At 36.5% G+C, this 19037-nt stretch overlaps 1 protein-coding gene across 1 annotated transcript in view; it reads right to left on the bottom strand.

Annotated features, from left to right (window-relative positions):
- thsd7aa (thrombospondin, type I, domain containing 7Aa) overlaps window positions 1–19037 on the bottom strand; it is a 123918-nt gene that overhangs the window by 36652 nt on the left and 68229 nt on the right. The window contains exons 6-12 of the mRNA XM_084130496.1: window positions 16989–17192; window positions 10951–11145; window positions 5253–5505; window positions 3108–3223; window positions 2531–2663; window positions 1459–1562; window positions 363–557 (exon numbers count right to left, since the gene is read on the bottom strand). Coding sequence (XP_083986622.1) covers window positions 363–557; window positions 1459–1562; window positions 2531–2663; window positions 3108–3223; window positions 5253–5505; window positions 10951–11145; window positions 16989–17192 — 1200 coding nt within the window. The remainder of the gene's footprint in view (window positions 1–362; window positions 558–1458; window positions 1563–2530; window positions 2664–3107; window positions 3224–5252; window positions 5506–10950; window positions 11146–16988; window positions 17193–19037) is intronic.

Genomic DNA, 19037 nt, shown 5'->3' with positions numbered 1-19037 from the left:
ATTTTAATAAAAAAAAAAAAAAAAATTTTAGTACAATGATAATATGAAAGCCATTTGTTTTATTTAAACACATGTTGGCACTTTTATAATATACACACATATTTCCAAACATTACAGTTTTTATTGGATTTATAAGAGACTTTAGTATGCTCTTATGCTTAACATTAAATACATCTTACCTACTGCAATGTATAATATATTTATAATAATGCAAAGGACAAAAATGCATCTGAAAGAATGTTGCATTAATGTCGTGCATTATACAGTAATCTAGTTCTGTTGAACGCGACGTGGGTGAGAAAAGCCAGTTTGAGGACTTTGCATCAGGAAGTTATCATTAGACCTGCTGATCCAGCACTTACCAACAAGAGTCCTTTTCCTGGTTCGGACGCCCACACAATCAGCGGCGCAGGATGAGAATTTGGACCAGGCGGTGAGCTGGCAGTCATCCTGGCATGGAAGCTGGCAGGACTGAGTGAGTTGAGGCATAGGACCCGCAAAGTTGAGACAGGCTGCAACGTCTGCAGGTCCACCATCCAACTTCTTACACGAGACGGCTGGGGGAGAAAAGAAGAAAGAGGATGAAGATGCCAGACAAAGAAAAAAAATGCACTTCTCTGGGTTAACACTGATAAATATCAGCCCAGTCTCACCTATAAAGCCACACATACTGAATAAAGATAAGCATCTTGTGATGGATTACACGAGAAGGCGGTTAAATGCCTATTGACTTGAGTAGCCAGACTGATCCAGATTTATATCATTGAATGAGGGTGAAAGCTATTGTATTGGATTGCTTCTTCGGTCATGCTGGCGTTTTGAGGGATACTGTTACGGGTAATGGTTGTTAATGTAAGCAGTGCTGAGAAGTTGCTTTCTAAAGAAGCTTTTACCATTTAATAACTTTATATTTCACTCAAAGACCAAAATATGCTAACATCATCCGTTTTTATAAGCAAATAAATTTTAACACATTAAAATGCTTTTATGTCAGTAGAACCTTCCATATGCGGTAAATGCATCTCTATCAGAGAAATCAAATGCTTAAATAGTAGCAAAATCCACTGTCTCGGGGCGTATATAACATACGACTCTCATCTTTCGTTTTCAAATCGTTTTTTGAAATCGCACCGCAGTAATGGCCTGCATTTGAACCCTGAGAGGGTTTACTGGTGAGAGTCAGAGCAAAGGGTTGAGCTTCTGACTGCTTCAGAGAGCTTCCCGAACCTCTTAAAGAGCATTTCGGTTAAATCCAGAAGAGTTTGCACAAACCTTTGATGCTAAACACTCAGTCACAGATCAAATTAATACCGATCTCATGCATTTAGCATGCGCTTAACTATCTCCCCAGCTGCAAAGTAAAGCACTGCTACAAGCACCGACACGATTATGTTAAAATTGAAAGATGTTGCATCTCAGTAGCCAGTTTTTAAGTTGATAATGAGGGGTTTTCTGTACCTCTAGCCTGTAGTCCTGGTCCACATGTCTCCTGTGCTCCAGGACTGTCCTGCCGAATGATCCAGGGCACCAACTGACACCTGCGCCACTTGTGGGTTTTCCACCTATAGCACATATAAGGCAGTTTAGATTTTTGTGCATATGTATATATACACATACACATATATGATCAACAAATAGTCAAAACATTAATATTGTAAAATATTATTACAATTTAAATACATGCTTGCTATTTTATTATATTTTAAGATGTACTTCATTCCTGTGAAGCAAAGCTGAATTTTGGGGTCGGTAAGTTTGTTTTTGTAAGAAGTCTGTTGATTGATGTTCAGGGCGGCATGTATTTGATTTAAAAATACAGTAAAAACAGTAATATTGTAAAACATTATTACAATTTAAAAGAACTGTTTTGTAATTTATGCCTGTGATGGCAAAGCTGAATTTTCAGCATCATTACTCGAGTCTTCAGTGTCACATGAACCTTTTGAAATCATCATTATATGCTGATTTGATGCTCAAGAAACATTTCTTATTATTATCAGTGTTGAAAACAGTTGTGCTGCTTCATATTTTTGTGGAAACCGTGATAAATATATATTTTTTTTTTCAGGATTCTTTGATTAATAGAAAGTTTGAAAGAGCTCGTTTTTTAAAGAATTTATTTAAATTTTTTTTTTTTTTTGCAAGATTATAGAAGACTTTACCGTCACTTTACAGTCACTGTTCAATTGAATCAATGAATCCATAATAAATACAACTATTAATTTCTTTCGGAAGAAAATCTTACAGACCCTAAACTTTAATTTTGAATAATTGTACTACAGAAATTTCATAAAATCAGTTGCAAAATGTAAATATAATATATATATATTATATTTTTATGATTTTTTTTACATTTCTATACTAAAATTACAAATTATATATAATAAACTTAATACATAATAATATAGTAATATGATGATAAAGTAATAATATACTAAGTTTATTAAGTTTAGGAATTAATAATTGCACTTTTTTTATTTGTTTTTTAAAATTTCTGTACTAAAAGTGCAACCAGAGGTATTGTGTTCACCTGTAGCCTGGACAAACAGACGAGGAATCGCATTCCTTCTCCTGGAAGAGCAGTTCTGGACAGTCTTGGCCCCCGTTAGCCGGAAGCTGAATGATAATGCGCTTCCTTGATTGCTTCTTTTTGATGTTGCCCCCTGGATATACACAAGAGGATGGACAGAACGTATGAAATTGTCACGAATAAATATAGAAAATCTTGCAAAAACACCATCCCACTGTTAAATCGAATCGGTTCAGTAGTCTCTCTATGACTGTGTTGCATTTAACAAGGCTTTCAGCCAACCTTAGCTTTAATACCTCTGAAAATGTTAATGTTAATGTATATTTATTCCAGCAACCATCTGCTTTTTGGTTTAATGACTTCAAAATAAAGTGCCTTTTTTTAATAAACTTGATTCGGTGATTGTTACTCCCACTGGGTGAAGGCATCTATAAATATGTGCAAATAATGGTAACAAAGAATCTGTTTCTTAACAATAAAAGACAACTTCAGCCTTTGAGAAACATGTTTCTATTTTTATTTAGTTTTATATGTCAGTTATATAAGTGTGTGTTAAAAAGCAGAAGCAGAGCAGCACCTGTCAGGCAGGTGGAAGGGCAGGGTGTCCAATCACTGTACGGAGTGACCATACAGTCTCTCTTGCAGGGCAGAAGACACGGTCTTACAGTCTCGGGACGCAGACTCTCTGGACACCTATATATAAACACATTAAACCAGGATGAACAGATGCTCAGATGCTGTTTAGAAGAAGCACATAACGTGTAAAAGTGTAAAAGCTCATCTTAAGATGCTCAGTTTTGATACAAACTTGTTCATGAAGCTTGAGTGCTGCTGTCATTAAAGCAAAATGAAAACAAACCAAATATTAAGACATTATGAAATCAATGGTATTTTCTAATGTTCAACTTTTCACACAGTTAGTATTAGTATTGCAAAATAAAATTGCAAGTGTTACAGAGTGACTTAGAATTGTGAATATATTTACTTTTGTTTGAACATAAATAATATCAAAAGTTTGGGGTCAGTAGTTATAATTTTTTTTTGACAGAAATTAATACTTTTATTTGACAATGATGCATTGTCAAATTGATCAAAAGTATCAGTAAAGGCATTCATAATGTAATGTAATTCATAATCAAAACAATTCTATTTCAAATAAATGGTATTGATTTCTATTTATCAAAAACTGTTTGGTGGTATCCACAAAAATATTAAGCAGCTGTTTTCAAAACTGATAATAATAAATGTCTCGTGAGCAGCAAATCACCATATTACAATAATTTCTGAAGGATCATGTGCCACTGAAGACTGGAGTCTGATGATGCTGAAATTTCAGCTTTGCATCACAGGAATAAATTACACCTTAAAATATATTAAAATAGCAAGTATATATATTTCACAATATTACAGTTTTTACTTTATTTTAAATCAAATAAATGCAGCCTTGCTAAGCATAAGATACTTAAAACATTAAAAAACCTTACCGACCACAAACTTTTGGTAGGTAAAGTATATACTGTACATAGCATAATATAAATAATGTGATTTCAACCTCTAATCAATCTATCAATCCCCATCCCTTCATCACACCAATATTCCTGCTCCTTTCACATGAAATCCCATAACGATCAGCATGCGTCTCACGTGTGTATATGAATGTGTAGATCGGTGGGTAAAGCCCAGCACATGAATAACCCCGGGAAGAAAACGGGACTCATTTCCATTACCAGCATGGGGTCCCTGAGCTACACACCCTATTTCCACAGCCACTGACAGAATAATGCTGTTATTAAACTGAATAAATAAACAGATCATTTATTTTCCCAGTAGACGCCTTCAGGGAAAGACCAGATCCAGATGCTTAAAACTACAGACTGAGAGCTCATTAACTTAAAGCCTCTATCTGTCAATAAAAATCAAGCGGAGGACCTCAAGATTGAGCTTTATAACCAGAATACATGTTATATACATATAACAATACATGTTTAGAAATATAATCTGCTTCAATATCTACTCCAACAAATGATAATAATAAAATAAATACAAATAAATGAATAAATAAATTGGGCTGTCTGTGACCCACATGAGGACACATATGGTTTAGACAGTAAATAAAGGTAATTGGTAAAAAATGTATGAGGATCTAATTATAGATAAAACACTGTTTAATAATTAGTAGAAAATCATTAGCAATTAGTGAGCTCTTTGTTAAATTTTGCAAAGACCAAAGTATGAACAAAATAATATAATATAATATAATATAATATAATATAATATAATATAATATAATATAATATAATATAATATAATATACAGCAAAAACTCAATTCTGTGATACAATAACGGTATTATTTGTAAAATTGTAGTGGGTTTGCTCCTCCACCATTGACGCTCACTGTGACAAATGCTGCCAGTATAGATCCAGCAGAAAGTGAAATGGAGTTAGCCTATATAAATTGTAAAACGGTTTCCATGTGACATTAGTAGAATATTGCATGGCTAGAAAAGGCTTTCAGCCATTAAGATTCAATAATATAATATATAAAACAGAAATAAATATTTTAGCACAATATAAGTAGCTTTACTATGTTCCGCTTTTTTCCATTGAACAACAATACAGACCAATAATGGATGTAATAAAATTACATTCATATACAGTATCTATTAATCATAGCATTTGTCCGCCATAAATGAAACGCATGACATTTATAAAAACACATACTTTTTAGGAGGCACCTGTCCCACATTGACCCGTACACAAATGACTTTGCGCGTCTGCATGCCGACCGAGCAGAACGCCTCATTAGTGCCGACTCCTGCTCTGGCGCGGCTGAGCGAGCTGTTGGCAGACGGGACGGAGGTGTCCTCTATGCACTGACCCCAGGGTCCCGTCTGCCAGTGGTACACAGTGCAGGGATGATCATTGCAGTTGCGCACCTCCTGCAAGGCACTGCTGTTGGGGCACTGACTCCCACCTAGAAGATAAAAAGGGTCAGGTGTTACAATACTGGCTAAATCATAAACCCAAACATCTTTACATTGTATTTTTACAGTTGTAGCTATCCTTAAAGTAAAAATCTGTAATATAATGCACAGGGAATAAGAGTCTATAACAAATATTACAAATTGGATAGTTACTACTACTGTATGTATTACTCCTATGGAAAAAAAAAGTCTATCTATCTCAGCTCCTCAATATCTATCTATCTATCTATCTATCTATCTATCTATCTATCTATCTATCTATCTATCTATCTATCTATCTATCTATCTATCTATCTATCTATCTTCTGAAGTCTATGGGACCTATTTTAACGATCCAAGCGCATGGTCTAAAGCAGTGGTTCTCAATTCCAGTCCTCGTGACCCACTGCTCTGCACATTTTGTATGTCTCCCTTATTTAACACACCTGAACCAGATCATCAGCTCATTAGGAGAGACTCCATGAACTGAACTGAGTGTGTCAGATAAGAGAGACATACAAAATGTGCAGAGCAGTGGGTCACGAGGACTGGAATTGAGAACCACTGGTCTAAAGTGCACGGCACAAGTGCACTTAGGGTGAGTCAGAATCCACTTTTGCCAGTTTAACGATGGGAAAAATGGTCTAAAAGGGTTGTCCCTATTCTCTTACTGAGCAATGGGGGCGTTATGTGGGTGTAACGTGCAATAAACCAATCACAGTCTCATCTCCCATTCCCTTTAAAAGCCAGTTGCGCTCGCGCCATGGCGGATTCGCTATTTACATGACGGAATTTGCAAGCGGAAAAACTGAATGCTTCTCTAGCGAGGAAACGGATCAAACCATCTACGGGACAAAGTGTACGCGCGTTGTGGACCCGCCTATAGGCGAACATTATTAACGCACTCTTTAAATAACAAAAAAAATATTGCGCCATTGACTTTAGACCAGGTTTCAGTTGGTCAATGGCGCAGTCTATTTCTGTTGCCTCAAAAAAGCAACGCGCCAACAATGTGCCAGAACACACCTCGTTTTCAGACCAGCATGCCCATGGGTGCACAAATGGGCGCAAATGCATTTGCTATTTAAACAACGTGGCGCAGGACGTGAAAATGATAACTGCGTCAGGCTGAAACTAGAAAACAACACGCGCCTGGCGCGGCATTGCACCGGATGTATGATAGGGCCCTAAGTGTGATGCTACCACAACCATTTCTGTCAGGATGAGAGCTGTTCCCAAATTTATTTACCAGGCATTGCTTGGTTTTCTTTACAACCTGCAGTCACACAAAGCACTAGAATCCCTAAGGAGTGGTCAGCCATTACCTCAATGGTGTGTCTTAACGACCGCATACCGGTGGATCAATGGGAAAATGGTAAACCAGTGAATGAGAAAAATTGACAAAGCATGTATCAAGCAGTGCTCCTTTTTCAAGAGCACCAAAATAGACTTGTAGCAATGCAGAACACAGTCTTTCAGTAGCTCGTTTATAAAAAGGTTATCGACTATTATCACACACTTCATTAGACATGTGAGAACCATTAGAAAACACTTGCCGTGAGCAGCTAGTCACGGCCACCATAATGGCCCTGAAATAGAGAAAAAAACTCTTCAGAGTTACAAAAGGAGGGTTATTTGACTTCCAAAGCATCTCATAGTGGTTCAGGGCATGCCAGGGCAGTGCATTAGCAGAGCTTCAAAAAGCTGCACCAGAATCGCATTGTTTCAAATGGGGATTAACACTCCCTCCGGTTGTTTATTGACCTGTGACTCAGATGAAGACTAATCCTTTGTACAATTACAAAAGTGAGTCTGTGCACAGCTCAGAGTAATTGCATGTCCTTGGTCCATCTTTGCACCATTAAGAGCAGCAGTTCATATTGCAGCTCCAGCCATCCACATTTCATTTTGTGTTAATCTTCATTTGACGTAGAACGCAGTGATGCCTACACGACATCCTCAAGAAGTGGTGAATTTAAAAATAGTCAAACCCTTCACTTAGAAAGAGCAAATATGTGTTACATATGTAACCGTGCATTAAAATGCATAATCATAAATATTTTAACGTTCCATTAAAATGTTATCCTTTTGATATGCACTAGGCTGTCACTAGTGAGAGAACTTTTCCAGGACACTGAACAAGTTTCAGGGACTGGCAACTGAAACGGTGCTACTGCTCAGTCTGTGATCTGTGAACCTCTCTCTAAACAGACACATCATGTCACTACTGGACTTGAAAACTGAATGATGTAATTGCAAGTTATGTACAACCTGCCCAAAAGTACGTCTTACGAGTTTGAGACCAAACATTTGATTTAGCATAATTACGCCTCAACTGGTTGCAACCATTATAGTTGCAAGTTATAACTGACAAATTGATTACAAATAATTTAACACATTAAAAAACAATTTTATAATTGTTACAGTCAGATGAAGAACATAAAATGGATCTAGCCACGTCATATCTTAAATATTTTCCATATTAGATGTATACTACTGTTCAAAAGATTGCAAATTGAAATTTCAAATTCTGTAAATTTGTTAACGATATTACATCAAACATATTACATTTATTTTAATAATCCTAACAATGATTTTAATTCAAATAATATGAATCAAATTAAGGGATAGTTCACCCAAAAATGAAAATTCTGTCATTATTTACTAACCCGCATGTCGTTCCAAACCCATAAGATTTTGTTCATCTTCAGAAACAATTGAACAAATGAACAAATGAAGATATTTTTGATGAAATCTGAGAGCTTCATAAAGAGATCATATATCTTATCCATATAAATTGAGTGGTTTAGTTCAAATTTCGCTTTATATGATGAACAGATTTAATTTAGGCTTTTATTCACATATAAACATTCATCAACTCACACATCAGTTGTGGTAAACGGAAGCTCATGCATGTTCGCTTGAAGTGCGAGAACCAATGAGGTTCATTCTCATGTTACGCAGCACGTTTGAGCTTTTACAAAAGGTTTGTTCTCGCACATCAAGCAAGTTTGGTTGAGCTTCAGTTTATGTTTGCTGATCAATGTTAAAATGTGAATAAAAGCCTAAATGATATATGTTCATTATATAAAGGGGTCGAGTCTCTTCAGAAAATTTTGACTAAACCGCTCAATTCATATTGATTAGTTTTACGATCTCTTTATGAACTTTTTGAAGCATCAAAGTGGTAGTTGCGTAGCTGTCAATGGAGGGACAGAAATTACTCAGATTTCATCAAAAAGATCTTCATTTGTCTTCCGAAGATGAACAAAAGTCTTACAGGTATGGAACGACATGAGGATGAGTAATTAATGACAGAATTTTCATTTTTGGGTGAAATATCCATTTAAGTTTACATGTTTACTTTGCAACCTTTTTTTTTTTTTTTTTTACTTTCAAATTGTCCTTGGCACCCATTATGCAGCTCTTGGAACCTATTTTATATGAGGCCCTCACAACCTATATACTCCATAGAAATTAGGTAACTGGAGTGGGATTGTACATTTCTATTCTGAGACAGCTAGGTGTTCTTCCTGTTCATTCTTCATGCACAACATAGACAGCGAAATGACCATAGCTTCATGCTATTCGCGCCATAATCTCACACAGAGACAGATGGCAAGCAGAACAGGATCTACTAAACTTCATGCTACTGTCAGCACACATCTGCTTTCTCAGACGCTTGTCATCAATTCGGTGCACCGTCTCCTGCATCGTTTGAAGGCTAATAGAGTACCACCGCACGTAGCACAATTCGCCACAGGGCAGAACGCGTCATTGCGCATATGTGGCCATATATTTGTGCTAAAACTGTAATATATAAAGCAATCCCACTCCACAGATGCACCAAACACACTGCCTTTGATTATAGCACTAGAATGACCGTAAAAATGATGGAGCAAACCAAGCCGATTTGCTCTCAGTCAGCAGTGCAAGTCCTGTTCCCTCAAGCTGCATATTTGTGGAAATGGATTTCTGGCTGGTGAGTGGTGGAGGGAAGGAAGAGGTTTTAGCCCAAAGCAACCACTTATCCATCAGTCTATTGCACATCAGATACACACTTACAGCCTGAGCTCACCTGAGGTTTGAATCACTTAATGCTCAGAGACCCTTATTACCTTGTTATGGGCGGTGTTTTTAAGCCGCTCTCATGAAAGAAAGTTAAACTAACATAAGGGAGGTGTATGCGGTAAAATATTCATAATCTGCTCATGTCTACTTGAAAATCTGCATGGATATATATCCACAGCCGTAGAAAATAACGGTAGTGATTATATCTAAGGAAGCAGAAATCTTTGTAGAGACCTTTGCAAAACAGTCTAGTTTTGCACCTCATCTGGATGATTCCATACTTCATTAAAATATGAATCATAGAAAGGTCTATAATGTTAAACACTTTTTTCAGCCGGATGTTCTGAGGAAAAGAAAGCTCATGCTGCACATAGTGCATCAAGTAAAGCAATGCTTTATGGTAAACTAGGAAAATTGAAAGATGCAGGTCAGAAAAATCGACTGTGACCTGTTGTCAAAATTGCTGAATAAAAATGTCACACGTTTTCAGTAAAACTCTCTGGGTCTAAAATAAAATATTATTTACAAGCATCATATGTGTGAATCGATGCTTATGAATTTTAAAACTTCTTAATGTTGCACCAAAAGAAGTCTGGTTTGGCATAAAGACGGCAAAAATGCTAAAATAGAAAAAGGTTGGCGTTATAAGTTTTTTTTTTTTAAGGATACATTAAATTGACCAAAAGTAAATACTTACCTTATAATAATTGCAAAAATATATATCTATTTTTCACATAAATGCTGTTCTATTAAACTTTCTATTCATCAAATAATCAAAACAAATATCACAGTTTCCACAAAAATATTACTCAGCACAACTGTTTTCAACACCCATAATAGTAATAAATGTTTTTGAGCAGCAAGCCAGCCTATTATAATGATTTCTGAAGGATCATGTGATACTGAAGACTGGAGTAATGATGCTGAAAATTCAGCTTTGCCAAAACAGGAATAAATCATATTACTGTATTTTACTGTATTTTTTAACAAATAAATGCAGCCTTGGTGAGCACAATAAAAATCTTACTGACCATAAATTTTGAACCATAAAATATTATTCCCAAATATATTTGATCTGATTATTATGAATTTTATTCATTTAACTTCTCACTGTTGCAACAAAAGAAGCCTGTGATATATAGATGAGTAATTAAATTGCTTCCATGTTAAAATGTGTTTTTTACACTCATAAGTCTCATAAACAATAACTGCAATATGCATACTATGTAGTAACATACTAAGGTACATCATTGTTCAGCTCAGTGGAAATCTAGTTCTAAGAGACGTTCATGAATCTCCTGTCCGAGCACCAGCTCTTACACAAGAATCTGCACCATTTTGGTGGAAACGGGGTATAAGTGGTTGGATAATGGTAAAAACCCTACCGTCCCCTGAGTCGTAGGCCAGAATGGAGCGTGCTCTGGTCTGCTTGCCCTCTGTGTTCTTCCCTGAGCAGGTGTTGGAACACAGAGACCAGGAAGTCCAGGGACTGAGCACACAGTCTTTGGGGCAGGACACCTCACACAGGACAGGCATGGGAAGGATGGCATCCCGACACAGCTGCCGGTCCACGTATTCACCTGGAAACAGCAAAACACGGGTCTGTTATAATCTCATATCCTAAATAAGGATGCCAATGGACTAGCAAACATTATGTGTAAGCTGATATGGAACCAAATGAATATGACAGGTCACACTGTAACAAATTAGAAACCACAATGATAGGGCAAAGTGTAACAAATTTTGTATCCTCAAAAAAAAAAATACACCAACAGGTTTCTAAAAGGGAAACTTAATTCATCTGATGCGGTGTTAAATTGTGTGAACATTAATACACGTCACTGTGCATAAATCTAACCACACAAAGAATTCATACTGTGCATATGATCCACAGCCAAGTGCTGTCAAATCTACTCTATTCCAGACACTAAGGAAAACGTACTCCTTTACACATTAACACTCTGCTTAAACAGTAGTATATATGCACAAACAGGGCCGTTGATCAAATTCAAGACTACATTTATAAGGTTGGGCACATCCTTAATGTCCCCTATCCACCTTATTTTGCAACATCAAAGTAAGCTTTTTTTCATGTTATAGGTAAATAATTAAGAATAACAAAGTGTTGTAAGTGGTAAAACTATTTGCGCTACACACCGGTCTGTTTATGATTATGATAATGAAACAAAAATAACATGATCACAATTAAAAGTTTGCAATATAAAGCAGTATAACAGAGTATAAGTAAAATAACTATAAGCGAATGACAGAAAGAGATGATTCTGAGATGTTTGCAATAACATGAAATTCTAGCCAATTTATCCACTGCAACTATGTATCATTAACATTCTGACGTGCTCATATGAGTACTTGAGATGATTAAGATTTGTTTCATTAATTAAACAAACAAAACAGAAAACACCAAAACAATTTGGTTTTCTGAACCAAATCAGAAAAAAACAATACAAAAACAAAGCTAACAAAAATCTCACAAAACAAAAAACAAAACAAAGCAATGCAAAACAAACATAAAAAGCACAACCAAACAAAAACAATGTAAAACATACATAAACAAGCACAACCAAACAAAAACAAAAAACAAAACAAGCAAAATTAAAAGAAAACAAATCAAAACAAAACAAAACAAACAAAACAACAAAGCAAACCAAACAAAAAACAAAACCTAACAAAACCATAATTTGCTCATAGAGGTCATCTGAAAGACCTAGTTTTGGACACCAACCCCTCTGTGGATCGTGCACCAGCCCGTAAATCGATCGGTGAACCCCACCCTGAAAAAGAGCCCAAAGTGACAGAAAACCCACTGAGTCAGATGACACTGCATGACCCCATGGGACACAACAGATCTATTCTCATCAGCACCAGACAACAGGAATCAATAATTGAGAGAAGAGGGGAGGCACTAGGGAACAATGAGGAGAGAGCGTTGAGACTGGGGGTGGGAAAGAGTTACACTTCCTCACACTGCTGGCATTGATACACATCCAAAAGGAAGCATTTCACACCAGGAAAAAATCATTACAGTCCATTACAGACATTCATTTGCTTTTTAGAGGTTTAATTTGAAAAACAAGACAAAGAGGATCTTAATACACGAAAATACACCAACTGGCTGAGTCCAAAAAAATAATAATAATCTATTCACAACCACATATTTATAGAGCATACAATATCCATGTTAAGCTGATAGCTGTGTTTTGGAACAAAGTAGCCAGTCTACGCTGATCATTAGCTGGTTACCATATTATAAATAAAAAATAAAATAAAATAAAATTAAATTAAATCCTACACATAAGGCACTCCTCACAAATCCTTCAGACTTGAGGAAAAACAAATCAACTGTCCTCATGAATAACTCAATGAGAACATGCTGGGGGAAACATAATATTAGCTGTACGTCTAGCCCTTATACATCTCAGATGTGTTAAACCTCACCTGCGTCTGACTGTCCCCTGATGGAAAAGAACCAGACAGCATCTGACATTTCGTCTATTGAGCGCTGTCACATTGTGATGAGGCTGCACGCTACTCTCCTCAAAGTTAATGAGGGAGAGAGGGAGTTCAGCTAAATGCAGACTGACTCTAACAGAGTTAATTTCACTTATACAGGCGCCTCTGCGCCGGTGCCAGAACAACATATTCACCATCTACCCGTCTGCGAGGCAGGACAAAGAAAGAGGTGACCTTGAACAAATCATATTATTCCTCACTAGAGCAAGGTATCTGGACTTAAATGGGTCAACATGTTGCAGCAAGCCTGTGGCTAGGGAGGAACAGAGTAATGGCCTTTGTTTCTTTCAGTTTTTGGATTCTGCACTCTCTATAGTGCAATCAAATACTATTTATTCATTTGGGTGTAAGGATATATGTAAGGATATAATTGGATGAAAATGGATACTTTCTGAATTTACAGGTGTTTGATCATGTGATCTAACAGTTTTCGTATTTGTCTATTTCACATTAAAAGGTATACATTGTATATGTTGGTCATTTATTGTTATAAATGTACAGTAATGGCAGAGAATAGGCAATATTAAAGACAGCGTCCGCCTAATTTTTCAGCGGCATTGGTTCCAGAAGAATTTTTCCACTTATTTCTCCCATAGGGATTTAAATATATATTATATATTATTATCTTCTTCTTTTTTTTTGCTTGTTTCGACTCTCTGATTTGTGGAATTTTCTGTACAGCATCAGCAAATAACGTTGAATATCCTCGTAAGTTATCTTTAGTTTTTACTTCCGGAACCTGACTGTTGCACTCAAAACTTCACCCAAAAATGAAAATTCATAAATAATTTATTCAGCCTCATGTCATTCCAAACCTATATGACTTTCTTCATTTTGTGAAACACAGAAGAAGATATGTTAGCCATATAATGAAAGTCAATGGGGTCCGTTGTTGTTTTGTACAGTAGAAACATCCTTCAAATTGACTTCTTTTTTTCATTTACAGAAGAAAGAAAGTCATACAGGTTTGGAATGACATATTTAGTGTTAATTAAGGCATTTGGGTCCCCAGACAAAATCTGACCCACAAACGGCAGCCCAAATCATTAAATTACCATCTCAATGACAAAATCAGCAGTGCTTTGCATCATATTTATACATGCCGGACCACTTTGACCCACATATACAGTATATTTAAGAGGAGAAAAGTTAAAGGGTTAATACAGGGTGATCAGTTTCTTTAGTTAATAAATGAATCATCGAACTGTTTAATTAATATACAGCTACAGCTATAGAATCAGACCACTATACTGTATAAAGTACAGTGGTTCCACATGGCATGTTAAGGAAGGTCTCAGGGAAACTGTCTAGGCGATGAGGTTCGTATGGGGGGTGGGGGGTGGGGGGTGTCAGTCGTCACCGTGGTGACAGCTGAGGCACAGACAGTATGACACCTTCAGTTGGTGTGAATGGGATGCTTGATTATGAGCCTTGCAAAACTGATTGAGTTACACACACACGCACACCGCCTCTCTCGCTCTCTTTCTCTCTCCCCCGAGTCCTCATTAGCGATGTGAATGCTGAGGTTCTGGAATGTCGCAGTAATTGCCATGTCCGCACACTGAAATTTACTGGAACAAGGAGCGAAATGTGAGGATGTAAAATACAATTACAGTGCGCCGCTCATAATTGATTCATTAATGCAAGCCGAGTCGTGTCGCACATCCAGACAAGACATTAACAATAAGGAAAGAAGTCACAGAGTTGCCGGTTGTATTTTAAAAAGTGAATATTCTACTTGTCCCTCATATCCACATTAATTTAAGGTTAATTATTTTTGATAAGCTCACTGAATGAACCTATTTTACTTCCACATGTTGGAGACAGGCTTTCCACTTCGTTCCTTAATATTCACTCAGCTATGCGCTAGTCTCTATTATATGAAATGAATTAGATAGGATGAATCAGGTTGGCGGCACTGAATTTTGTTCCCTCATCAACCAGAGAGAAGTGTTCATCCATAAAATCCCATTAAAAAGAAATTGTTAGTACAACATAGCTGGGTCATTTCACTTCTCAAAAATCTATGAAGTTATAGGCTCTATAAATAATATAGATCAAAACCAAGACAGACGAGAGGTTTTACAGCTCTGCATAATTAGATATATAAGTGGCTTCGGATAAAAGCTTCTCAAACAATGTAATAACTCTCAAGCCAACCTCAAGCAATATTAGATTATTTGTGGTTTATGTTCTTTATGTTTGTTTGTGAATAAAAGTCTGGGGTCGGAAAGATTTTTTATTGTTTTAAAAATAAATCCCTTATGCACACCAAGGCTGTATTTATTTGATCAAAAATAAATAGTTAAAACAGTAGACTAATACTGTGAAATATAATTAGCTTTTAAAGTAACTGTTTTCTATTTTAATATATCTTAAAACATAATTTATTCCTGTAATGAAAAGGCTGAATTTTCAGCATCAATACTCCAGTCTTCAATGTCACATGATCCTTCAAAAATCATTCTAATATGATGATTTGCTGCTCCAGAAACATTTCTTATTATTATCAATGTTCTGTGGAAACTATTACATTTTTTCAGGGTTCTTGAACAGAACGTTTAAAAGAACAGTATTTATTTGAATTAGAAATATTTCACATTATCAGTGTTTTTACTGTCTCTTTTGATCAATTTAATGTAAAAGTGTAAATTCTTACTGACCCAAACTTTTGAACGTTAGTGTATTTGTTTAAAAACATTTACTTGTTTGTTGTTGTAGAATAAAATGTTGACGTTCTTTTTCATTTATTTATTTTTTACCTTTTAAAATACTTATGTTATGGAGATGGTGGAGGATTTTATGGGGGTTGGTATAAAAATTATACATTATACATACAATACATTTTATTAAAGTGTCCCTACATTTTATGCTTTTTTGAAAATTACCTTTCATGTAGTGTGTAGTATAGATGTTTGTGAAAGTAAAAGGTCTGCAAAATTTTAAAGATCAAAGTGCACACCAAATACAGTTATTGTACCCTAAAATAATGAACTGATTCTGAACTGCCGAAATATACTGTCACTAATTCCAGTCTCACTTCCTACAAAGGCCATCTGACCAATCAGAGCAGAGCATGCTCTCGGAAAGGAGGGGTTAAAACTGTGTTTTAGACGCTGTGAGAAAAGAGGTGAAGCTGTAATGTATATTATCAGAAAATGAAAGTGTTTTTTGATCTTGGATGCATGTAAACCTATTGCAGGAGACCTCCAAAACAAAATTAGGAACCTTTAAAATAGCATAGTTGGGGCACTTTAACAAAATGCCCATTATAAACAGATGTCCAAAAAACAGACTTTAAAGCAAAAACGTTTTACAGCCATCCCCAGTGTCCTCTCTTTCAGTGTATTGAGGCATCAGTGTCAGCTATTGGTCACAGATCCAGGCATGTACTTGTCCCCAGGTAAACGGTATTTTTTTATGATCTCACAGATGGTGCTGGTGTTGGTTTCCCTAGCTTCTTTGTACGCAGTCAAGCCAATAACATCCAAAAGCTATTGGATAGTTTCGTGCCTTTGGAATGGTTAGACGGCAGAGCGCCCCGGCACATGTGGCTTTGTGTTTAGAAGACTAAAAGGCAGCAGTGCCACTTCTGATTGCTCTGAATTTCCCCTCTGGCCACTCTAACAATAGAGAAGTCCTACCAGCCGCCTCTGCAAAAACAGCAATTACGGCATTGGGCATGAGTCCAGAACATAAGCCCTATGGACAGAGTTCAAGAATGGACCCAGCTGTACGAGAACAAAACAATCTGGGTTTGTTGCTGCATTCGACACAGTGCACGCCTGGGCATGACCCTTAAATAGAAAATCTATTCAGGCAAAGATTTTTAATTAGCTTGAATAATTATGAAGGATGGAATGAGGACCATGAAGGTGTACGTATCACTTACCGTCACTGTTGATACACTGTACTTGTGGGTTCTGGGTTCCCGGTCCGCATACTTTGTCATTGTCAGGCACACACTCCTCCAGCTTCACCAGCAGCCAGTCATAGCAACTGGGTTCCTCACAGGGAATTGCCTCAGTCAGGTGCGGGCAATTCCCTGTTCCACCTGTGGGCTCATTTATGATTCTCCTTTTCCTCAGTTTGAAACCTGTTGAACAACACAGATGAGACTCAAAGTCATTCTTGAATAAGTTGACTTGACATGATTTAGTGAACAGTGTAAGTAATTAATTTGTAGATGTTTATCAATTCAAATGACTCATAATATGCAGTTTGCTTGCTGTTGTTTCTTGCAAATTCAACAAGCTTTCACTTTCACATAATTCCAAATATATTTGCCATTACAGGTACTTATTAAAGATAATATTATATAGAACAATTTATACATGACCATTAAAAATATGGTGTCAGATAAAAAAAAAAAAGATGAACTTTTATTCAACAAGGGCGCATTAAATTGTATGAAAGTGGCAGTAAAGGTATTTACAATATTCCAAAAGTATTCTATTTGTGATGAACGGTGTTTTGAACTTCCGATTAATCAAAGAATTCTAAAGAATTATGGTTTCCACAAAAATAACTGTTTTCAACATTGATAATAAGAAATGTTTCTTGAGCATCAAATTATCATATTAGAATGATTTCTGAAGGATCATGAGACACATCATTAGGACTGGTAATGATGCTGAAAATTCAGCTTTGCCATCACAGGAATAAATTACAAACAAGTTATTTTAAATTGTAGTAATATTTCACAATATTACTGTTTTTACAGTATTTTTAAATCAAATAAATGCAGCCCTGGTGAACATCAATCAACAGACTTCTTACAAAAATAAACCTTACCGACACCAAATTTTTGAATGGTAGTGTATATATAATTTTCTAATAAACAATTTTTAAGATAAAATGAAATGAAATAAAATAATATACACTGGGGCGCAATTTGTGGACCGGGGAATTTTCCTCTTCATGTTCACTGCTAGTCGACACCAACCCACCACTTCAACTAAATCAACTAGTTGGTGCAACCCTTTGTGTTAACCCTCTTAACGGTCACAGTGTGTTATTGTGCAATCACCCTAATATTACATATTATTATTACCCAATATTATAATAAACATATCGGCCCATTAAGTGCACAAGATGACATAAATTACTGGAGCAGCTTATCATAATGAATATTATTATTCTTCCCTTCATTATGATTGCTTTTCTCCAAAGGGACTAATGCACACAGCAATCCATTAATACAGAAGAAGCTTTGACGCCAGGGGTATTCCCATTCAAGGGCAGGGAAAGGGCTCCAGAGGAATAAAAAAAGGGGTGGGGGGGGGACTGGACTCATGACCAAGCCAAGGTCACCTACATGTACCCTGCCATCGCCCTCCCCTCTCTGTCGCTGGTCCCTGGCCTATGGTTTAATCCACATTGCTGTCTGGGGCCGATAAGGTAATATGGGAGAGGGGGGCCTTTAGGAGAAAGCTGGAGATGCCAGCGTTGTCCCTTTCTCTGATTACTTCTGTCCCGCTCTCTCCTTCTGGCTTTTATTTAATCAGAAGGTCAGTGTAGAGCTCATTGATGGCGTGTAAGAGGATTGTATCACATTCTGTCAGTCAGCCCGGAGGTGTCTGATGGCGTATGCCGCCTCTGTCTCTTTATCAGACAAAAGCAGGATACTGAGTTTCATATGAGCCCCTGGTAATCAAAAAAAGACAATAGGCACAGCCATACAAAAAAAATCGCATGGGTCATCATCACGTCTAATGTGTACACTGACATATTATTTGGGGCTTTAGGTTGAGATGTCACAGGTAATTCATACTTTATCTCCCATCAGGCTTATTTTTGCAACTTGTTCAGGCTATAACAAAGATTACAGCTATATTAAAAAAAGAACAGTCCCACGGTTATGATAGCATCAATCAACATTCATCACTTTGAAAAAGGCAAGACAGCATTGGATTTGGCTGTTGTGCGACATCACACCAAA

This window comes from Abramis brama (assembly GCF_963993115.1).
Source record: "Abramis brama genome assembly, chromosome: 12".
Taxonomy (NCBI): Eukaryota; Metazoa; Chordata; class Actinopteri; order Cypriniformes; family Leuciscidae; genus Abramis; species Abramis brama.
The sequence above is the reverse complement of the archived record's forward strand: the minus strand, read 5'-3'. Positions and strand labels throughout refer to the sequence as shown.